We start from the raw sequence: 25,236 nt of genomic DNA on the forward strand, positions 1-25,236 counted from the left end.
AGTCAACTGTCAGTGGTATTATAACAAAGTGGAAGCGATTGGGAATGACAGCAACTCAGCCACGAAGTGGTAGGCCACGTAAAATGACAGAGCGGGGTCAGCGGATGCTGAGGCGCATAGTGCGCAGAGGTCACCAACTTTCTGCAGAGTCAATCGCTACAGACCTCCAAAGTTCATGTGGCCTTCAGATTAGCTCAAGAACAGTGTGCAGAGAGCTTCATGGAATGGGTTTACATGGCCGAGCAGCTGCAGCCAAGCCATACATCACCAAGTGCAATGCAAAGCGTCGGATGCAGTGGTGTAAAGCACGCCGCCACTGGACTCTAGAGCAGTGGAGACGCGTTCTCTGGAGTGACGAATCACGCTTCTCCATCTGGCAATCTGATGGACGAGTCTGGGTTTGGCGGTTGCCAGGAGAACGGTACTTGTCTGACTGCATTGTGCCAACTGTGAAGTTTGGTGGAGGGGGGATTATGTTGTGGGGTTGTTTTTCAGGAGCTGGGCTTGGCCCCTTAGTTCCAGTGAAAGGAACTCTGAATGCTTCAGCATACCAAGAGATTTTGGACAATTCCATGCTCCCAACTTTGTGGGAACAGTTTGGGGATGGCCCCTTCCTGTTCCAACATGAATGCACACCAGTGCACAAAGCAAGGTCCATAAAGACATGGATGAGCGAGTTTGGTGTGGAAGAACTTGACTGGCCTACACAGAGTCCTGACCTCAACCCGACAGAGCACCTTTGGGATGAATTAGAGCGAAGACTGCGAGCCAGGCCTTCTCATCCAACATCAGTGTCTGACCTCACAAATGCGCTTCTGGAAGAATGGTCAAAAATTCCCATAAACACACTCCTAAACCTTGTGAAAAGCCTTCCCAGAAGAGTTGAAGCTGTTATAGCCACAAAGGGTGGGCCGACGTCATATTAAACCCTATGGATTAAGAATGGGATGTCACTTAAATTCATATGTGTCTAAAGGCAGATGAGCGAATACTTTTGGCAATATAGTGTATCTTATGCTATTCTCTGGACACCACTCAGACATCCAGCCGTTCAGTGGCACTAATCTACTATAAACCTCATCACCACGATGAGCAGGGAGGGGGCCAGAACATATTAGTGTCTAACATAGTTTTTGCAAGTTCACATACCTCTTTAACAATATCTCTAGTGATCTCCGACTGGCAAAGCCAGACATCGTTAGTGGCGACATGAATAACAATTTTAGAAAATCTACGTTTAGCATTAGCCAGCACTTGTAAATTTGATCTGATGTCAGATGCTCGAGCCCCTGAAATACATTTAACAATAGTGGATGGAGTCTCTATTTCCACGTTCGTTACAATAGAATCACCAATTATTAAAGCTGTTCTCACTGACCTCCACTATTGTTCGGATACGTGTCTCTATAACCATCTCCATCAGCCTGACTAATTCCTTACATTTATCACATGTGAATCCCTCACTGCTGACGGAAGGAGCTGTAGTAAACATGTGGCATGTAATGCAGGAAGATATAACATAAGCGGATGCCATGACTTACCGCAATTGTTTGTTGTTGTTGTTGTTGATATGGTTGTTCTTGAGTGGTGAGGGTTTGAGATCGATGTGGTTCCTGATCATTAGATGTTTGAGACTGATGCAATAATCCATGTAAAACACAGTGGCGAAATGAATGCACACAGTCGAGACTCGAGATGTAGACAAGCAAGAAAAAAAAAGAGAAAACGGGTGCGCGGTAAAATACACACAGTTGAAACAGAAGAAAAGCGGAAAAACACGAAGCATGCAGTAAAATGGCAAAGGATAAAACGATGAACATATAATAATAAGCAATGATAAGCAGGCTAGCAAGCTACAAACACTCATGCAGCATGCCGGCAGCAACCGGAACAGGAAGTCAAGAGTGAGAAGCAATCATTCTGGTCTGTAAAAACAAGTCAACAGAAAAGCTATATACATAAATGGTGACACTGCTGCTGAGAAGTGCTTATACTTACATCTTGGAGATTTTGAAGCGATGTTATTTCTGACCAGACCTGCAACAAATAAAGGTAATCCCACACGTGATTACCTGTCACTCACAAGAGTATTTTAAGGATGAAAACCAGAAAATGACTTGAGATAAAACCCTGAACAATGTCTTAAGGTGTGGTAACCGTGCATTGTATAAGCGGAATAATTGACTCCGGCCCGTTGAATTATTGCAAAATAATGCACACCCGAGGTGTAACAGCATGTGCATTATTTTTCAATAATTCAATGGTCTGTCATCAATTATTCCTTACATACAGTTTATTTTTATATTTTTGTTTGATCGGTCGCTGTTCGTTTACTTTGGTGCTGAAATGCATTTGACAAGTTTTGCGGCATCTTTACACTCTCTTTTCTTCTTGTTTAAAGAAAGCATGGTTTATTATCTATTTCACTGTGAATCCTTTCCTTTTCAGTCATTATAAAAAACTTTAAGGAGTGAAAGGCTGTTTTACATGATTCCTCGTTATCCACAGGTTCCATATTTTCAGTGGGAAAAAGGCAGCAGAAAGCTGAACGGATCTAAAATGCAGCGCTTGTGTTCACGGGACATCAGCCGCTTTATTTCTTGACTGCTTACGGCACAGCGCAAGATAAAAATATTTTATCTTTTCACAGCTGCTGCTTGTCATTGAGCACTCCGACGTGACTTTAATCAGCTGGCATTTAGCTTTTATTTATTCAGATCCCTTAAGAACAGTCTGATCGATGACTCCCTATTCCCTACTGTAGAAGTAGCCTATATAGTGTTTGGGATTATCATGTGAAACAAAGACAAGGAGTCTATTATAAATTGCATAATTATACTGTCTAAATTCTTTATATGCAAAGCTAAATTTATGGAGACACAACATTCATTTCAATAATAAAAAAAAATAACGAAATACATTTGTTTTATAGTTTATTGAGATGTATAAAGAAGAATGACCAAACTTTGGTTTAAAAATGTTTTTGTTTTTTTTTATACATTTTTCCTCTTCTTTTTTTCCCTCATGTACCATTATGTTGTTGTCTGCTCAGCTTAGTTGAGATGGTTATCATAATGTTTTGGTGCATTGTTTGTTGTATATTAAAAAAAACTTTGCAATAAAACAAACAAACAACAAAAAAAAAAAACATTAAAAATACATTCCCTATATAGTGTATTGTGTGGCCATATTTAAGACAGTTAAGACCATATTTACAGTTAAAATATATTATGGAGAAATAATCATATTTTCTACATCCTTTGAAATAAGTGCAGATATTTTTTGTCAGTACCATATTTTTCTGTAGCTGACATTTCAAAACTGAGAAAAATTGGATGATAACATCACACAAGTCAAGCAGAGCATCACATTAGCAAAGCATTCAACAAACCTGACATCCTTCTTTACTTGCTGCTGTCAAGTCAGACTTCCGCCCAGACTGACTGACTTGCGCCTCAACCCCCAAAGTCCCCAAAGCTCTGACAGGTTGCCGACAATCTATTTCTGGAGATAATCGCTTGATCACGAGCTGCTTGAAGAAACATTAACATTCTTGAAGCCCCCATCTGCAGATGCAGAAGGCAATAGGAGCCTCTTTATCAATCCTGCAGATGTGAACACTGATGTAAAACAGGAGCTTATTAGTACCTGTTGGTGAAGCGAGACAGCTGATAGGTGGGAATCATCACCTGAAATCCTTAACTAAACATTACACCGAAAAAGTTATACATATATCAGAAGACATTTTGAATATTTACACAGCTCTTTTCCATACAAACAACTGTTCATAATGACCACATTACTATAAAATCACTATCAAAGTAGTCCATTCGACTTGTACACTATATTTGAAGTCTTTTAAAGTCATACCCTTTCTTGTGTGTTTGGCAGGTACAACATCATATGTTTCACACAGCAAATAAATAAACAGAAGGAATGCCATGACTCTCTGGCCAATGGATCTTTATTTTTAACATCAGCGATGACATTTCCAAGGATGAAGCAACTTTGCTCTGTCTGGTGAGGGACTTATTGTCCGTAATCACTGTTCATTTTGTGACAGGACCGCAGCTGTTGCCATCACTGTCGCTCTACCCCTCATTGATTTCCAGAGTGCATCTGTCCCCACATCAGCGAGGAAAATTGCACAGCTTTCCACACAAATGCAAAATCAGCCATCACAGAATGTCTAAAGGGCTTAGACAACCTCTGTTTGAATCCTCCAAGAATGGAGGATAATCAAAACAAACATGCACGCTGAATATTTTATGTAATTAAAATTAATTATTCCTTTGATTGCCCCTTTTCATGAAAACAAAGTACAGTTTGTGCTACATCAACTGATCAATGATGAGATCACAGGACTTTCTTTCATTTAGTAATGCAATTATTATTTCTAGGAAATATTCATTAATTTACAGATAAGTTAACTCAAATTAACACTCAGATTTAAAAGGCTATGTAAAGTAATGAGGCATAATAGAACCAGATTTGCTTGAGGAAATTCAATGCAGTACTGCCAGTTGTAGCTTAACTGTAGGAACATGGTGCAATTAATTTTCTAGTACCAAATTAGCAATTTAACATGAATACTCAAGGATAAGGTGTTGGAGTGAATGCTGCTGCAAATGGGGCCTGTCTAGATTTGATAAAATGACTTTTTTCAAATAGTGAATGTGCTGTTTTTTACATCAGTAATGTCCTGACTATACTTTGTGATCAGTTGAATGCCACTTTGGTGAATTAAAGTACCATTTTCCTTCCGAAACAGCAAAATCTGTACATTATTTCAAACTTTTCGCCGCCAGTGTAGTTGTTAAAGTCTTCATTCACCGAATGTAACAACCACAACGGGCAATTAGGCAAATAAATGTGTGATGCAGCAGTTTCCTTCAGGATCAAAGCACGTTTCATTTTTTTTTTTCAGGCAACATGAAGTGGTGTAGTTCCAAAAATGTACTGTAATAAGCCCTTTGGCCTGTGGTTTCATGAAAAATTATCGGAACTTAATTAACTGGTTGTAACTGGTTACCAGCATTTAAAAATTTCAGTAGTATGTTAATGTAATCTTGGATAGAAGAGGTAAACTTATTTATTTATTTATTTATTTGGCTTGCTGTCCCTATACTGGAGGGCTCGGACTCGAGTCCTGATTACCTCCAAAAAGGTGCTGCTCTAAAGAGCGAGAGGTTTAGCTCGCGGCATTCGAACAGGTAAGCCCAGCATGCAATTGAACAGGGAATGTGAGAACGAGAATTGGCTTGCACTGCGTTCGAAAGGGAGGGCTCACACTGTAATTCGAATGGGAGACTGCTCTAAAGAGAGAGAAGTTTAGCTCACGGCATTCGAATGGGTAAGCCCAGCAAGCAATCGAATGGAGAATGTGAGAATGAGAGTTGGCTCGCACTGCGTTCAAAGGGAGGGCTCACACTGCGATTAGAACTGGAGACTGCTCTAAAGAGAGAGTGGTTTAGCTCGTGGCATTCGAACGGGTAAGTCCAGCATGCATCTGAATGTGGGCCCACTCTGCATCCGAACGGAAAAGCCTAATTAGTGCTTCAAAAGGGGGAGCCCACTATATGTGTGAACTTGAGTGGACTCAACTCTGCATTCGAACAGGAGGACCCTGGTTTAAATATGAGCATGCACACATTTACATATGCACGTACGCATACACAAAAACGCACTAGCACACACGTACATATCTTCACACATATGCACGTGTGCACGTAGGATGTAGCGAGACAGTGGCAGGTGGTGACATGAGTGATAGAGACAGGTGGTAATGATAAGGGGATTAGCTGATTAGTGACTGATGAGCTTTCCTGATGTGGAAATGATTAGATCTGATGTAGATGTGATATGTCTCTGAGGACCAACGACCGATAATTTATTGTTCTGATAAACCTTTTTTTTAGTAGCTGTGGTTGCTGTGCCAATACAGAATGAATGACTGGAATACAATTTTGCCAGGATGCCAGATTGGAGGAGGACTGATTTAAGGTGCTTTTGGAACCAGAATCTTGAAGCTGCATGGTTATTATCATCGGTGAATAGTAAGGGTGGGGGTGGACAAGTTGAAAATGTAAATCGGATGCCCCTTTAAACTTGATCTGTTTGCTTTGTTTAATGAACAGTCTGATTGTTTCATTTGTCTATAATTTGCAGGTCTGAGAAGGTGGGATGAATGTTGGGATCAAACAGTGTATTGACAGTGATTTCTGAGCAATGTAGAAAGCCGAGAAGGCTAGGACAAACATAGCGTCGAGCGTGCAAGCTGAATGGTAACCAAGGCGAGGGCTGTTAGGCATTTGTTAAGATATCGATGGTTAGAGGCATTCTGGTACCTGAGCATTTAATGAGCAGAGAAATTTGAGGGATATTGATATATGGAAAAAAGACATTGCTCAGATAGCCTTTTTTGGTATCTGGTTAAATGCCTTTGAATTGGTTTAGGAATAGAATGGTTGGTGAAATTGATAATATGCTGTAGTAGAACCATTATTAAGCACAATATATATAACCCCCTAAATGGGTGAAGGAAACAACAAATCGAAGGCTGGCAGAAGTGCTAGATCGTGATAAACTGCATTGGAACAGCTGGCTTTCGGAGGCAGCCTCACACAATGGCCTGCTCTGGGTGGAAGGTTTGGACGAAGGATATTTAAGCGGCTATATGGGGCTGTACTGTTGAAATTTTGCATCTAATAAGCCAGCTTACGCGGGTGGCCTCATGTAAGGGCATTATCCATGTGGAAGGTTTAGATTAAAGGACCTCTGTACGGCTGTGGAGTTCTACCATAGTTATACTGTCAGATCGGCTGGCTTTCGGAGGTAGCCTCACTCAATAGTCTACTCAGAGACAGGGAATATGTTGCTTTAAAAAGAACAGGTGAAGGTGGTGACCACCATCTGCTGTAATGCTCTTTGCAGCTGCTGAGAAGCGAAGACAAAAGGCTTCAGCGGAAGCATGGTAAAATGCTGCTGCAGCTGTAGGGTAAGTGGGCCTCCTGTGGGAGTGGAGTTTAAAGTACTGTTGCCGTGGTGGATTGAGTGTTTGGGAGCATGGTAAAGGGGCTCCTGTGGGAGCACTGCTGTGTTTCCATGGCTGTAGATGCGCATCTATAAATTGATGGAACTTAGGAATTGAAAGTGCCTGTGAAATAACTGTGTGTACACACCTGCAAGGGAAGCCAAAGGTTAGTTAAGATAAACATGACGGTTACATTTGTACACGCCTGTAGGGGAAGTAAGTGGTTAGATATACATAACTTAATTACATTTGGCATGGGTGGGGCACTGCTGCGGCAGTGTCAGGTGGGGCACTGTTGCTGTGGTATCAAGTAGGGCACAAATTACTTTATTAAATTTATCAACACCTGTAAGGGAAGCAAAGGTTAGTTTGTACTTACCTGTAGGAGGAGCAAATGGTTAGTTAGGAATACGTAAATGTATTACCTTTATACACGTCAGTAAGGGAAGCAAAAGTTTAGTTATGGAAAACATGTCAATTGCATTTATATGCAGCTTTAAGGAAAGCAAAAGTTAGATAAGAATACAACTTTACATTTGTCATGGCAGGACACTACTGCGGCAGTATCAAAATGCGAAAGGGGTGCTGCTGTGGCATTATTGAGAGTATGGGGTGATGCTGCGGCATTATCGAGCGTAGGCGGGCGCTGCGGCCCATTATCTGGTGGGGCACTGCAGCTGCAGTATCAAGTAGGGCACACATGGTTTTATTACATTTATGCACACCTTATTGTGTGTTGGGCTCATTTCAACCATGAGCAAAGGAAATGCCAATGCGATGGTTAATGGAAAAGCTAAAAGGCTCTTAAGATTACTGCACCACCACTGCGCTCGAACGGGAGAGCTCATACTGCATTAGAACAGGAGAACCTGTGGCCCAAATTGCATAGGTTCACACTGCGTCCATACGGAAGAGCCCACACAGCATTTGAATGGCAGGTGGCGCTGGGTAGAGAACTTTGCAGAGTTGTGGTGTGCGATGTGTATATATATTTATGAACTACACTCCTAGAATTTGATAAGAGGAAAACAAGCCCATGAATGCGGTGCTTGGACAGTGCATTTGCGTCATTTGCAGGAATAACGCCGCAGCTGTGGCAACTGGACGGCCCATTTGTGCTGCTTAGGGATATTTTGAGCCAATGCTAGGAGCACAGCAGTTGTGCTTTCTAGCAACTTAAATGTTTGCCGTCTTTGGCTTCTTGGAAGGTAACGGTGAAGTCTTGGAATGATACCTAGATAGCAAAAGCAGGAGGAAAACCTGTTAACAATCCCATGGAAGGAATTTTAGATGGGCTTTCATAGAGACCTGCTAGAAGTAATATTGGTGAAACCCTTGCGGATGGTGCAATTTCAGACATTCTATAGAAACAACAAAATATTCATATTTAGGTGAAACTTATACACATTTCACAACCCTAAGAAATCTGTGTAAAGTTAGATCCATGGCCACTGGAGTGTGGGCTGCACTTGCACCAGTTAGAGGGGTAACCTCAGACTGCTAATGCTTATTTGAGGGGAAAACATGTGGACTGCTAATGCTTATTAGAGGGGAATAAATATTAGTAAATATTAGTAACATTTAGAAACAATAATGTGACCAACAGCATACATTTTCTAGGAATAAAGAGTTGCAGCTCTGCACTGTATACAGAAATGTAGGAGAAATGTGCTGGGAAATACATCTTAATAAACAGTGTGAAAAAACAGCATGAAATGATCTGAGATATAAAGAGCTTTTGGCTCTGCGCTGCATACTGAAATGCAAAAGAAATGGACTTGCAATCATTATTGAAGGATTCACTTGTGGCCATTCACTCCTTAGGAGTATGACTGCCGCCTGCCGCACGATATACGTTTTGCATAGGTAATGCATTGCATGGTGATAGTTTTGTGAGGAGGAAGTACTGCGCTCGATCCCCGGAGAATCAGAGCCTAGGATTCAGCTGGTGCTGCGTGTTCACCTCCTCCAGCTTTCACGCTGGGCTCCTCAAGCTCCAGTGCGTGAGGAGTTTTCTCAGGAGTTGCGAGAGAGAGAGGGGAAACAGCTGAAGCACCGCAATTAAGCTAAGAGGAGCCACCTGTGCGTTAGAACGGGAATAAAACAGGCGTGTGGAAATGAATATGGGACAGTTACGATGAAAGGACCTGTGCATGGCCTGATGAAACGGTAGCACTGGTATACAGTGAAGCAGTGGCCAGACTTGCGGAAGCAGCCTCGACGCATTTGGATCTTCTTTGGCAAGTAATGTTTGGAAAGGAAGAAAGGCAGAGTAGAAAAACCACCTACTGCGTTAAAGTGGCAGCCGCCATATTACGATGTCTGAAAATAGTGAGCAGCTGTGGCAGCTTCCGATGTATAACGTAATGATTGTGATAAAAAATGGCTTAGCTGATGAGGAGGTCGAATGCTTCAAGCAGAGTAATAGGACAAAGCATGGTTCTGTTGTGGATGGGAGGGGCCAATGCCGGAAAGACTGTCACGTCAGGAGAATTGTCACGGGAAGCAGGTAAGCAGCGGTTTATATACTCCTACTCGCGGGCCGTGATTTGTGAGATTAAAATTAACATGCTCCTCCCGAAACTCTGTTAATTAACTCCATAATGTTTAGACTCCGGAAAAATTGAAAATCACTTTGTTCCCATTTTCGGTTATGTTCTGCAAACATTTTTGTCCGTTTTTGTTCCTTGGACCGGTTTTAGTGCCTGGTTTCTACTGTCTTCCCTTCTACAGTGTTGTTACTTTCAAGCTGCCTTTTTTCTTGATTTGCGTGTAATTATTTGGCAAACCAGTCATCCACGACTGAAACTCATCGGCAAAAGCAGCCCTGATGTGAATTATGGATCTGCCTCTGGTCCCGAATGGCAACTCAACCTAATTGCTGTTAATAGGTTTCCATTAGCAACATGAGCAGACCCCACAGTTTCCCCTGTTCATTGCAGCCCCTCTGAAGACCAGAGGGCTTCTGTTTTTAACCAGGCAGGTTCTTAATAGACTATCTTAAATAAATATATCTGCACTGTTGTTAGCTAAAGCATTGCTTGCTTCAACGACCCAGATCCCACCAGTTTGCTAAACACTGCAGTATATCATGTGTCTGTGAGTAAGAGATTTTCAGGGGCATTTTTGCTTACATTTCTGTTCAGTCATGTCAGATATTACAATTAATTTATAATTTTTTTGCCCCCAGTTTTAAATACACTACTGGTCAAACATTTTGAAACACTTGCTCATTCTTTATTATATATTTTTTTCTTCACATTTTAGAATAATAGTAAAGTCATCAAAACTATGGAATAACATAAATGGAATTATGGGAATTATGTTGGGATAAATAAAAACTGTGTTATATTTTAGCATCTTCAAAGTAGTCACCCTTTGCCTAGAATTTGTAGACATGTACTCTTGACATTTTCTCAACCAGCTTCTTGAGGTATCACCCTGGGATGCTTTTTAAACAGTATTGATCTATGTTGGGCACTTATTGGCTGCTTTTCTTTATTATTTGGTCCAAGTCATCAATTTCAAAAACTTTTTTTTTTATTTTTATTAAATTTTAGTTTTATAATGAAATAAATTAATTTGATGGCACAATTGTATTTTTGTCTACAAAACTAATTTCAAACATTTAAGCATATGCCTTCAGATCAAAAGATTTTTAAGATCATGAGAAACATTTCAGTCAAGCGTTTCAAAACTTTTGACCGGTAGTGTATATGGGACAAGTTTTATCTTTTTATTTATTTTTTTATTTTTTTATTTCTGATTCTGCCATGTGTATATGGGTACTCTGTGTATGTTTTGGTTCAACTATTTTCTTGCTCTGTGTCTTTGTTTCAGAGAGCTGCAAAGACACAATCAAGTCTCCGGCAAACTACACTCAATCAGAAGTCACCACTTTGACCTGAGGGTGGGTGTGGTCCTGAGGTGGTCATCAACCAATCACTCATCTTGTCTCATTCATCAATCATGCATCCTCCATCTCAGTCAAGGGAGTGACACACCTGTTGACAGGTTCAAGTTTAAATGCTTCTAGTTTCATCATCACATTCATCTGTCCATTTTTAATCCCTCAGACATGTATTTGCATGATAGAATTTTGGGTACAATTGTCCAAAATGGATGTTTAATGTATTTTATATCTATGGCACATAAAGTATATCAAATCTAACTTGAAGCAACAAAAATATTATTTTCTTTGTTAAAGGGTTAGTTCACCCAAAAATAAAATTCTCTAATCATTTACTCACCATCATGACATCCCAGATGTGTATAACATTCTTTCTTCAGCAGAACACAAACTAAGATTTTTTGAAAAATATCTCAGCTCTGCAGGTCCATACAATGCAAGTGAATGTTGATCAGACATTTGTAGCTCCAAAAATCACATTAAGAAAACATAGAAGTAATCCATACGGCTCCAGTGGTTAAATCCTTATCTTCAGAAGCGATATAATAGGTGTGGATGAGAAACAGGTCAAAAGTCTTTTTTTCGTTTTACTCAAAATCTCTGCTTTCACTTTCACATCTGAAAGTCACATGTGGTGCCTGTTTAGTTTCACTTTCACATCTGAAAGTTAAAGTTAAAGTGGAGATTTAGAGCAAAAAATGACTTATTGTTCTGTTTCTCACCCACACCTGTTATATCGTTTCAGAAGATATGGATTTTACCACTGGAGTCATATGAATTACTTTTATGTTTCCTTTATGTGATTTTTGGAGCTACAAAAGTTTAATCACCATTCACTTGCATTTTAAGGACCTACAGAGCTGAGATATTTTTCTAAAAATCTTTGTCTGTGTTCTGCAGAAGAAAGAAAGTCATACACATCTGGGATGGCATGATGGTGGGTAAATTATCTGAGAATTTTCAGTTTTGAATGAACTATCCTTTTAAAGACCCAGAAATAAAAATGGGAGTTTTGTGACTTTCAATCCATGTCTGTTTACTTTGAGGCCATCATGTACTCCTAAAAGTTGACAAAATTACCTTTTAGCACATATATTGGTATTTCGTTCTTTCTTTTCTAGATAAGTAGACCAAAAATACTGATAACCTTGCACTCATAGGCATGTCCAATTTATTTATCTAATAAAATACCCTCTAGAATGACAATGTCCCTTCCCCCTACTACCACCTGCCACTGACTAGCAATAGCAAGTAGCAAATCATGTTTCATTTCTATGATGTAAACTAAAGGCTATTTGCTTTTTTTTGTGTGTAATTCAGTTCTTGTGCTATGTAGGTGAAGATTTATAAAATATTTCTCCCTTCATGATACAAATTGGGAGCTTGGCCTTATTAGGACAAAAACAGAAACTTGTGGGCTGTGTCTGTGCAGTATCACTTCAGAGATCACAGACCAACAAACTGTAAAAAAAAGCCCATATGTCATTTCAGAAAGAGCCTCTGAGCCAGGAACACTTTCCCAATGGCATTTTAATTAGATATGTCAAAGAAAGAGGCTAAGGAGATGTTTCTTAGAAATCAAGTCGTCATTTTTATTTGTATAGCACCTTTCACAACACACATCGTTTCAAAGCAGCTTTACAGAAGATCATGCATTAACAGAAAATGAAACTGTAATATCTATAATGTCTTAGAGTCATCATTGTGTAGGAATCAAATATTTCACAAATCAACTTTATTAAAGAGCACAGTGGCAGCTGCATGCTCCCTGAACTATCATTTTCTGTGATCCAATTTACATGATGTCCTATTGCATTTGAAATCATCAGCCATCAATATTCATAACTTAGCTAGTTGAGATGGGACCAAACTCAGAAGTCTTTATGTTCTGCAATGTTAGTTCACTGTACTAACCTTTTGTGTGTGTGTACATGCTGTATAATCTGTCCAAGTTGTGCCTAATGTCCTGTAATACTAATAATATACAAATTCTAATAATAAAAACAGTGGAATACTTTGTTGTTTACAGGGAGGCCTGTATTGTTGAGATGTCAATCATGTTTGCAGACATGGACAAAAAAATATTGTGTTTTTTTCTTTCTTTTTTTTTATTCAGTTTGTCTGCCATAGTTGCCTTATGTTTCATAATAACGAAGTTCAAGTGCAACACCTTATTTAGCACAGAAAACTGCATCACGTAAATTACCGTAAATAACTACTGCATGTAGCAGAATATCTTGCAAAATGATGCATTCACTGTATAGTAATGCAGATTGTTTTCATATTGGTTCTACAGTATCTGCCTTTAGCCAGTAACCGTGAGTATGGTTGTGAGGATGATGTAACATGGTAAAAAGAGGCTGTTTATACTAGATTATATGGTACAGCACTGTAACTCTTTTGGATGAAAATGTGTAATGTTAAATGTCTAAAGAAAAAGCAGCTCATAGTATCTTGTATTATGTAGGCATGTGTGTCTATGCATTTCTGCAGGAATACAAATAAAATCTAAAAATTCAACAGAAGTTTACACTGCTTTATCTCAAAGTGCCTCATTTCAAGTGGTGCCCCATCAGCAAAGAAGAGTTCAGGGGTTCAGCTGTATATTTTGGAACACAGTTGTTGTGTTTTTGTATTTGATAAAAAATAAAATAAATAAATAAATAAAATGAGAGCCAAAGCCTCAGCCATTCTGTCTGATTGCAGACCTGAGCTTGGAGCTTGCCTCCACTTGCCTCCACAGAGCGGCATACACATCCATCTCCATGGCGACTGTGAGAGATAAGCCCCATTAATTATTGTTTAGCTCCCTCATTGTCTATATGCATCTCTCTCTCTCTCTCTCTCTCTCTCTCTCCCTCTCTCTCTCTCTCTCTCTCTCAGATTCAGATTCAAATAGCTTTATTGGCATGGTAAAAGAAAAGCTTTACATTGCCAAATCATAGTAACATTAAATATACATACATACATACACATTTACACACATATATACAGTTAAAGAAGTCGTTGTAAAAATACAATAAAATAAAGAAATAGTAAGAAGTGTAAATAAAAGCGGTTTGTTATGCTACGTTTTCCATTTTATACATATGGCACAGTGTTTCGGTCTGGTAGTGGTCCTGTTCCACTGGTTGTCCTTTTGTCGTGGCAGGACGTGACATTTCTCGCAGCCAGGTTTGAGCTTGCTGGGGTTTCTCCAAGTAGATATGAAAGTTTGTCCTTGTGATGTATTCGATTGAAGTCTATGTGATGGGTTGTGAAATGTGTGCATAACTAGGGCATGCTGTTAAAAAAATGCAGTTCTGTTTCCACTTAATTTTGTGTGCAGTGGGGGCACAGCCTGTCTCCTTTTGGTAACCAGGTCTGTCTGTGTCTGCCCGTCTCTATTGCGAGGTTATGTTGACTGAGTCTGTACATGGTAAGGACTTTTCTTAGTTTAGGGTTGGTGACTGTGCTCAGGTATTCTGCCAGTTTATATTGTCTGTTTAGGGACAGATAGCATTCCAATTCACTTTGTTGAGCTGTTGCTTCTGTCCAATGTTTTAGATATTTTTATTTTTGTGTTTTAATTATTTGATTTGGTCTAGTTGGGGTTTTGTTCTGGGGTTTAGCTGGACCTGCTTTAGATTGTAAAGTCAGCTCTAAGACCAACTAGCTAAGGGTGTTTCTCTCTGAGGTCAGCTCTTTGTATCTTAGGGCTTTGTGGTGAAGGGTTTGTGTATCATTAATTTTTAGGTTGGCATGGAATTTAATGTTTCTTTTTTGAATTTTAATTATTAGTGGGTACAGTCCTAATTCTGCTCTGCATGCATTATTAGGTGTTTTTCGTTGTACTGCAGGCTCTCAATTGGGTGTTTGTCCCATTTGGTTTGTGAGTGGGCCCTAGACTTCACATCCATAGAGTGTGATGGGTTCTATAACCTATTGAATTATTTTTAGCCAGATTCAGATTGGGATGTAAATTTTGATATTTTTCTTAATAGCATAAAAAGCTCTTCGTGCCTTGTCTCTAAGGTCATTCACAGCCTTGTTGAAGTTTCCTGTGTTGCTGATGTTTATTCCAAGGTATGTGTAGTTCTGAGTGTGTTCTACGGTCATGCTGTCTAATCTGGAGTTATGGTGTTGCTCTTGGCGACTTGGTCTTTTTCGGAATATCATTATTTTTGTCTTTTTGGGGTTAACTGACAGGGCCCATGTTTGGCAGAAATTGTGCTCTTGTAGACACTCTTTTGTGGCGACAGCAGCACAATGTTTCAGAATATTTTACTCTGGTTGCTGTTTACACATATTCCACGGTAGTTATTAGGGTCGAATTTGTCTCCACTTTTATGAATAGGGGTTATGAGGCCCTGGTTCCAAATGTTGGGAAATACACCTGCAATAAGGATGATATTAAAAAGTTTGAGAATGGCCAGTTTGAATTTGTGATCTGTGTACTTAACCATTTTATTTAGAATGCCATCAATACTGCATGCTTTTTGGGATTAAAGGGTTAGTATTTTATAATTCAGATAATGTAATTGGAGAATCTAAAGGATTTTGGTAATCTTTGATGGTTCATTCTAGAGCACAAAGTTTGTTAATATGGTGTTTTGTTCATGATTTTTGTTTACATTACTAAAGAGGTTGGAGAAGTGGTTAATCCACACATCCATTATGGATGGCTAGTTCTTCATGTTTAGATTTGTTTAGTGCATTCCAGTGTTTGATTCTATAGATTGTTCAGTTTTCCTTAACTGATTTTGTATGTTTTGTTCCTTTTTCTTCCTGAGGGCATTCCTATATTGTTCGAGTTTTTTGTGGTAGTGTTGACAGATGCTTATATTGTCAGCATCTCTGTGTTTCTGATTTGATCAAATTCTCACTTCTTTTCCAAGGGTTTTGCATTCGTTTTCAAACCATTTCTCATTGACATAGTGTCTGTTTGTTCCCTATCTGTCACTCACTCGAATTTGTGTTGATGTAGTGACACTAGGGGTCACTCTTGGGAGCCCCAAACACCTCTGCTTTTTTGAAAAAAGGCCAATGAGAATTGGCGAGTGGAATTTGCATGCCACTCCCCCGGACATACAGGTATAAAAGGAGCTGGTATGCAACCACTCATTCAGATTTTCTCTTCGGAGCCGAGCGGTTCTATTCATTGAAGCTGAATTCATCCGCAAAGTTCATTCACCTCATCTGCTGGATTCTACGGTGCATTTCAGTGGCTTCTTCCCCTCTGCAACCGTGGAGTGCAGAGAACGCCCCTGGGCGCTTCGGCAGAAACAACTAAAAGAGTATATTCTAAAAAGAGTATATTTTATTTCTAAAAGAGCAGCACACACAGAACATCTTTTTAAAGATGCCTTTCCGTTTGTGTGTTATTCCTGGTTGCGGTCGTTATCTCCGCTTCTGAAGGCCACAATCAAAGTCTTACGTGTCTGGGCGCTGCCCACGCGGAGACATTGTTCATCATGCATTCGTAAGAAAGCAAGCCACCCCAGCGGCTCTCCGCCTCGGTCCTTCTACCTTCGGGTATGAGACCGTGCCGGTTAGCACTGGGGTCGATTTGGGGACCTCAATGGGACCACCTCCGCCGGGTATCCCCCCATGGACCTCCCATTCCCCAGCACGCTCGCTTTCCCCGGTCGGGCGCTCAGACGAGATCGCCGGCTCGTCTCAGGGCGAGTTCGACCTCTCGTTCGGAGCCTGGGAAGAAAATGAGTTATGGAGCGCAGCATCGGAGAGCAGGCTTGTCCAGTCGAACGCAGAGACTTCGACTGGGCATCCTCTTTCGGGAATGGTCGCCCAGTCCCAGGCCGATGCGGAAATGACAGACATGCTTTCCTGGGCGGCCACGAGCGTCGGGCTAGAGTGGAACCCTCCACTCTCCCCTGAACCTTTGCGGCTGGACGATTGGTTCCTGGGCTCGGGGCGCCGCCCATGGCCATGCCCCGCCCCCGTTCCTTTCTTCCCGGAAGTGCATGAGAAGCTGACAAGATCGTGGGAGGCACCTTTTACTGCCCGGTCCCGGTCTTTCAGCTCCCCCGCTCTCACTACCCTCGATGGCGGAGCAGCCAGGGGGTATTCGGTGATCCCCCAGGTGGACAAGGTGCTCGCGGTGCACTTGTGCCTGCAGAGCACCGCCACCTGGCGCGGGCACCCGAAACTCCCGTCCAGGGTCTGTAGGTTTACGTCGTCCCTGACGGCTAAGGCCTACGTTGCCGCTGGACAAGCCGCCTCCGCTCTGCACGCCATGGCTCTCCTGCAAGTACACCAAGCCAAGGCGCTAAAAGAAGTGCACAAAGGTAGTTCTTACCCAGGATTGATGCAGGAACTGCGCTCGGTGACCGACCTCGCTCTCCAGGCGACGAAGGTCACGGCACGGTCTCTCGGGCAGGCGATGTCCACCCTGGTGGTCCAGGAGCGCCACCTTTGGCTCAACTTGGTTGAGATGCGAGAGGCTGACAAGGCACGGTTCCTTGACGCCCCCATCTCCCAGGTTGGCCTGTTCGGCGACACTGTTGAGGACTTTGCCCAGCAGGTCTCGGCGGTGAAGCAGCAGACGGAGGCCATACAGCACATCCTGACTCTAAGACCCCGCACCCCGTCTGTTCATCGCCAAGGGTGTCCTCCTGCAACTACAACACCGGCTCCGCCGCAGCCCACCCCCATGGCCCGGCCCTGGCATGGAGCCCAGCATAGGAAGCAGATGCCACCCGTCTCACGGCCGGCCACCAAGAATCCGAGGAAGGCTTTGAAGTGCCCCTGAGACAAGGAGACCCGCTCCTCTGGAGCTGGTGAGCAGACCACTCCATCCCCCGATGGAGGGCCGTGAGGAGAATCTTTTGTTTAATTTTCATTTAATTTCGCCGCATGTCCAAGAGGCTGTGGTACCCAAAAATTCAACAAAAGAGCAGTTTTCTTGTTCCCTGGGTCACATGTCCAGTGCGCAAGGCCGTCGTAACAACCACCGTCCACCGTTCCATCTTTGCAGGTATGGCGCTCCAGCGGCGGTCCCCCAACCCCTGTGCACCCAGCTGTGGCACAAACACGCCCATACAGGATTGGGTCCGGTGGACTACGGGGATGAGATTCCTCCTCCCCCTCCTTGGCCAATCTTATGGTGGGCGGCAGAAGCCAGGTAAGTGCTTCGATGTCCCTGGACGGGGCTCGAGCTCTGCCCCGCCGCAAGGCCCCACCCGCCGGTACGTCCGACGTGATCATTCCCTTGGTCCCCCTCGCCCGGAGTTTGGGCGCTTGGCTCGCGCTTTCCAACATGTCGCGATGGCTGATCCGGACCGTCCGACTCGGTTACGCGATTCAGTTCACCAGGCGCATGCCCAGGTTCAGCGGTGTCCACTTCACCTCGGTGAAGGGCGAGAACGCCGCTACCTTGCGTGTGGAGATCGCTACCCTTGTGCGCAAGGGCGAGATAGAGCCTGTCCCTCCAGCCAAGATGAAGAAAGGGTTCTACAGCCCTTACTTCATCATACCGAAGAAAGGCGGTGGGTTGCGACCAATCCTGGACCTGTAAGTACTGAACCGGGCTTTGCACAGACTCCCGTTCAAGATGCTGATGCAAAAACGCATTCTAGCGAGCATCCGGCATCAAGATTGGTTCGTGGCGGTAGACCTGAAGGACACGTACTTCCATGTCTAGGTCTTACCTTGACACAGACCCTTCCTGCGGTTTGCCTTCGAAGGCCATGCATACCAGTACAAGGTCCTCCCCTTCGGCCTGTCCTTGTCCCCTCGCATCTTCATGAAGGTCGCAGAGGCAGCCCTTGCCCCGCAAAAGGAAGTGGGCATCCGCATCCTCAATTATCTCGACAACTGGCTGATCCTAGCTCACTCTCGAGAGTTGCTGTGTGCACACAGGGACATCGTGCTCCGGCACCTCAGCTGACTGGGGCTTCGGGTCAACTGGGAAAAGAGCAAACTCTCCCTAGTTCAGAGCATCTCTTTTCTTGGTTTGGAGTTGGACTCAGTCTCGATGACAGCGCGCCTCACGAACGAGCGTGCACAGTCAGTGCTGAACTGTCTGAAAGCGTTGAGACGGAGAACAGCGGTTCCACTGAAACTTTTTCAGAGGCTCCTGGGGCATATGGCATCCTCAGCGGCGGCCACACCACTTGGGTTGATGCATATGAGACCGCTTCAGCACTGGCTTCAGACTCGAGTCCCGAGATGGGCATGGCGTCGTGGGACACATCGCGTGATTTATACCTAAATATGGTCTAGGTCTGAAGATCTTTATTCAGACACAGCTGTCAAATTCACATTTGCAGAGTACTATGATATTTCCCTTTCTTTTGCAGAATCCATCATCTGAAAGGAGTATCAGAAGCACAGGAAGTGTGCTGCGGCGACTGAAGGATTTAATAGTCTACCATGCACAAAATAAACTCACTGTCTCTGAGGTTTTGAGTGAATGACATACATAAACAGTCAAAAGAATGGGTGGTAGTAACACATTTCCCATTTTCTGTCATCCATTCTCAATTCAATTAATTCTATTGTATTTCCTTTTCGTTTGTTATCTTTTTTTGCCCCATAAAATGGGTTGTCATGGCAATGTCGAGCACAGTTACCATGGAGAGCTGCTCATCCGCGTCTTCAGCTGGGTCAAAGAAGTGGCCAGTTGGAAAAATACAGAAAGGGAAAATGCATAAGTGGCCAGTTGGTTTCTGGCTTTGGAAAACCAAGTCTTTTGACTAGGCCTGATTGAGCTTTTGGGTTCCCTGGTAACAAATGTTTGTTGTTGAGGCTAGCACCTGTCATAGACTTTCTGTTCTGAGGGCTTGTGACCCAACTATGGAAGCAATGTTTTTAGCTTTTGTGAAATAAAAATATTTATTTATTATTTATTGATAAAAATGGATATTTACTTACCCTTGAGCAACCTTTATTTCACTCTGGAACCCAGTGAATATTAAGTCCCCAGCTTTATGAGGTTGAACTACCTTCTGTTTTGGAATCATGAAAAATTAAATTAACCTACATTAAAATGCAATTGGATATGACAGAGGATTAAAAGAACTTGCCCCCAAAGCATCTGGCTCAATTTGCCCCATTAATATATTTATGGTTACTTTTAAGATAAATAATTTACATAACTGTTTTGTATTGGAATGATACCAACATATACGATAAACTTTTAGATTCAGGTTAATTTGCTTTGGCATAAACAATTTTATCTGCCATGTACATTACAAAACTGTTATGTACAAAACTTTTCCCATGTGCTCTTCCATCTGAGACAGCTATAATGGACACATTCTGAAAATACGGACACCTATTTCTTCACCTCCTTCCTTTAAAATTCATTCACATAAATTTGTGAGCCACTTTTTTTGGTGACATGTCTACAGTTTTACCAAAGACACTGCTGGCATGTTTATTATTCCCGTCATGATTGGTCATATGACACGTGTGAAAATCAATGGCCAATGGTGAAACACCAAAGGCACCGTTTTTTTATGGAACACAAGCACAAATCATATTTTAGAGCAACGATAAAGAAAGGGGGAAGCTTATCATATTGACTTAAATTTCAATAGGTTCCTCACACTGAACAACTGTGTGGCTTCAGAAGAGTTTGAATATAGTGCACCAGTCATAAACAAAAACTCTTTTGGAGCTTGGAAAATCACCAATCATTTTAATTGTATGAAAAAAAGAGCTGCATGGATACTCTTTCGTGTTTCATGAAAGATAGAATACTGGGCTGGAACGTCATGAGTAAATTATGACAAAAATTAATTATGTTCATTTTGGGAACGATTCATTTACAGAAGAGGCAAACTCTTAATATCGGTAAATAACATCAATAACATTTCATTGAAGAGAAAATGGAAATGGTTGCATATCTATTTTTTAAAACCAGACAGGACTTTTTCATCTTTATTCCATTATTTTCTTGATATTACCAATACACATTCACCTAGACATTCAGCCACTTGGTTTTTACCCCCAGCTCTGGTGATAAAAGAGGTGCCATGATCGGGTTGTCATGGTTACAGTGCTCTTGTGTGTCTTTCTGTCTCCCTCCCCGTTCATCATCTTCTCAACTCTGGAAATGGCGAGACAGGCTTTGGGTCATTATCCTCAAGAGACACACTGTCTATGGAAAGCTCCCGCTATTTCCTCAAACGTCCCATTCCTCTTCTCTGCCCATCCCTTATTGATTCTTGTCTGTTGTTTGTGTGGATACTGAAAGAGATGCTGGAAACTCTGATTATGTTTGTAATTGTTTGTGTTACATGCATACATGTTGTTTGCAGTGGCCATTTAGGAAAATAAAAGGTCATATTGAATCTTTGCTAAGTGAGATTATTAGCAGATAGAATTTTTTTATTTTTTATTTACATGTTGGAACTGGTATCCAAGGAGACCACATGACCTCCTGCAGGCATTTGCTTTACTATCACAGTAGCAGACAGTATTAATGATCCTGAAGTTTCAGTTTGCTTTTTTATTAACTTGGTAGTTGTCTTTATTTTGGTAGTTTGTCAGAAGTCTGTCTTGTGTATATAGGTTAGACACATGGAGCATACTGTATACACTCTTAAAAATTTACATTCAGAACCAAAAAGGGTCTTGCAGACTGATGCCATATAGGAGAACCTTTTTAAATTCAACAAATAACTTTTATTCTATGGTTATATAAAAACTGTAATGAACTGGCCAAGGAGACGGTGTTAGGATCCATGTGCTGGAAGTTTATTATGAACACAAGCAAACAATCCAAATCGGCAGGCAAATAGAGGTAGTCGTAAAGCAAGCGGTATAATCCAATAAACCAAAAAGACAGACCAACAAGGCAAACAAAACAAAGGGGTATCCAAAAGGCAGTAAATCCAGGAAAACAGGCAATGGTCATAACATGAAAACAATCAGCAAAGGCAATGGAAAAACACTAGGTAAGGCAGGGTAAACTGGTAATACTTCACCAAGTCAAAATGGAACAGCATGGTATTTATGTAGTTTAAACAGGAAGTCACCAAAGAAGAAACAGTACAGAGTTAGTATTCGGGAGAGGGCTCACTCTGGTGGTTGGTAGGAGGGGTAACAACCTCAGATGTTACAAAAACACATACTGTATGTACTGGTTCTTCAATGAACTAATCAATCAATTTGCTGATTTGAAGAACCAGTTACTTAATATAAATACCTCTTTTAATATCCAAAGAATCATATAGCTAAATCAAGAATGCAGAGAAAAATGGTTTTTGATTAGAAAAAGATTGGATTATGGTGCCTTGATCCCATCTTGGAATAACAAAATAAAAAAAGTAATTTTGACTTTAGGCCTATATCCCACAATTGGAAAACTTAATTTCTCAAAATTGCAACTTCTTTCTGTTTATATCTCACAACTGCAAGTTTATTTCTTGTAATTAGATTTTATGAAAATCTAAAATTCACTCAGTGACCTATACATGTGGGATTTCATACACATATCTACATTAATGTAGTTTGCCAAAAGTGTAATTTTTGTAATTTGTAACTTTATATTTTCTCCGTAAATTTGTGGATCAGTATCCGTACACTGGGAGCAGATCCAGCTCTGGAAATCTATAAAGTGAACTGGATTGAGAAGAACATGAAAATATACTTCCCTCGAAAATTGCTGAACCCTCCCTCTGATAAAAATCCCTGTATGCATTATTTTCACCAAGTCATCTGTTTTGCTCCAACTCACGTAAAATGTAGGTGCGTATTCCCTTTTTACAGTGAGTTCAGAGACCACGATTATGTGCTGGAAATCACCCTCCCATTATTACTTTTGATTTGTGACTTTAAAACAGAGTTTAATGGATACATACAGTAGACCACTCCACCGGGGGTAAATCTTTCTATAAGCATCTATAAGCCTTCAGCCAAGCTCATAAATAAGTTCAGGGAGCTGGAATGTGGTGGCCCACAGTCTCATCACTGTTAATTAAATGCCTAGATGCAGTTACATGAGCAAATGTGTGAAGCCAAACAATAAATAGTATGTTACCGAAGTTGCACCCTTGAGGCACTCCAATTGCGTTTCAGGTTTTATTGTCAGCGTTCACCATGTATTTCAATGGGTTCAATAGATTACATGTAGCTGATTTTGGAAGTTGTGTTCCTTCTTTCTTAAAGTATACATATACTGACCAATGTTCTCATGTGTTTAGTAGATTTAGAGTAAAAAAAGGACTTACATTTTAATCTGTTTCTCACCCACACTTATTATATCACCTCTGAAGATCTGGATTTAAACACTGGAGCCTTATGGATTACTTCTGTATCCTTTATGTGATTTTTGGAGCAACAAAGGTCTGAAAACCATTCATTTGCATTGTGAGGACCTACAGAGCTGAGATATTCTTCTAAAAACCTTTGTTTGTGTTCTGCTGAAGAAAGAAAGTCATACACATCTGGGATGGCATGAGGGTGAGTAAATGATGAAATCATTTTCAGTTTTGGGTGAACTATCCCTTTAACTGACAACAACATGATATACTCTTCTGCAAAACACAGTGCAAATATAGGATATGTGGTTAAACTGTTAGAGCTAGAATAGTTGAATCTCTTAAAATAACAAACACATCTGTTAAAACTAGAAATAACTTTTGAAAATGTTGTTTGCAAAGACTGCTTGATGCAATGCAAATATATAAGAATTCTATAGTTATATCATTATATAATTATATACTGTATAAATACTATATATTTTAGCTTTTTCTAAATAACCACCCTTTTCCTGTATTACAACTCTGATATCTTTATGTGGTATCCTCCTGGGATGCTTTTTAAACAGTACTGAAGGAGTTCCCATGTATGTTGGGAACTTGTTAGCTGCTTTTCTTGCACTCTCCAGTCCAAATTATTCATTTAAAAGTAGACATCACATCATTCATATGTAGATAATTTATATCTGTCTGCTAAATTAATTTCAAGCAGTTAGGCATAAACCTATAGAGCAAAAGATTTTTAAATTCATTTGAGTGTGGCCAAACTTTTGACTGGTTGTGTGTCCTGAATGTGTTAATAAAGGAGTGTAGTAGAGTCAGTTTTGATGCTTCTTGGTTGAGTATTGCTCCACATGGATAAAGGCTAATTTGTAACCCTTTACAATAAGGGTACGTGAATAATCATGAATTAATACCTGAATTAATACTTAAGTCATCAATTTCAAAAACTTTTTTATTTTTTTTTTATTTTTTTTTTTTAATGAAATTTTAGTTTTATGATGAAATAAATTAATATGGTGGCACAATTATATTTTTGTCTACAAAACTAATTTCAAACATTTAAGCATACGCATTCAGATCAAAATATTTTTAAGATCACAAGAAACATTTCAGTCAAGTGTTTCAAACCTTTTGACCGGTAGTGTATATATGTTTTTTATTACAGAAAATCAGGACTGATGCACATAGGGTCATTCAACTTGCCATATATTTCATCATATGTCTTCACAGAATTTTTCCTGGGAAATATAAAAGAATAGATATCAATTCCTGGTGCCTGTCATTCATTCATAATTCAAGTTCCATCAAAAACAACTGGAGTTTATAACTGCTACACTTCCTGGCACCATACTTGCATGGAAACAATGACAAGTACATTTTTCAATAAATATCTACTTTTGTGTTCCCCAGAAGCAAGAAAGTATGAATTCATTTTTTGAATGATATGACAAAAATATTAACTTGTAAAGCATTTTTAAACACATCTTGATGAAAGATGAACTGTTGTCTTTCATTATTGTTTTGTCACATTAAAGGTGTTTTTTCCTCACTTTGAATTTTGTATTTTTTAACTGTCTTATATGCTGGTAGATTTGTATTTTCAAATCAGCACAAATTCAAATAATCTTTGTCTTTTGTGATTTACCTGGTGCAAAGGGACAATGATCACTTTCTTAAAGAATGTGTATTAAATTATTTGTTAATGTAGCATAATGTCATGACTACTTAGAGGGGCACATCATTAACTCATTATTAACCACTCATATACTTGTAATGAACTCATGATTTGTTAACGCAGCATCATGTCATGACTTTGCTTAGAGGGGCACATCATTATTAACTCATTATTAACTACACACGTACTACACTTAGTATTCATTTCAGTTAAATCACATATCATTTATCATCATTTGGTAGCTTATCATGAAGTGAAAGAGTGAGATGTGGTCATGGCATGTGTTTGTATGATGAGTAAACTGAGTTGTAGGACCCACAGTGGTAGTGTGAGTATTAAGGGAAAGGGACGGAGAATCACACAAAATGGGTTGAAATGAAATTATTGGTGGCAATTAATGTGTTTT

The 25,236-nt window shown here is 40.6% G+C and overlaps 1 protein-coding gene across 1 annotated transcript in view; it reads left to right on the forward strand.

Annotated features, from left to right (window-relative positions):
• Positions 1 to 11,280, forward strand: part of LOC127424202 (potassium voltage-gated channel subfamily C member 4-like) — an 89,507-nt gene extending 78,227 nt beyond the window's left edge. Inside the window, exon 4 of the mRNA XM_051669181.1 lies at positions 10,874 to 11,280. Coding sequence (XP_051525141.1) covers positions 10,874 to 10,941 — 68 coding nt within the window. The 3' untranslated portion in view covers positions 10,942 to 11,280. The remainder of the gene's footprint in view (positions 1 to 10,873) is intronic.
• The last annotated feature ends 13,956 nt before the right edge of the window (positions 11,281 to 25,236 follow it).

Source organism: Myxocyprinus asiaticus, chromosome 33 (assembly GCF_019703515.2).
Source record: "Myxocyprinus asiaticus isolate MX2 ecotype Aquarium Trade chromosome 33, UBuf_Myxa_2, whole genome shotgun sequence".
Taxonomy (NCBI): Eukaryota; Metazoa; Chordata; class Actinopteri; order Cypriniformes; family Catostomidae; genus Myxocyprinus; species Myxocyprinus asiaticus.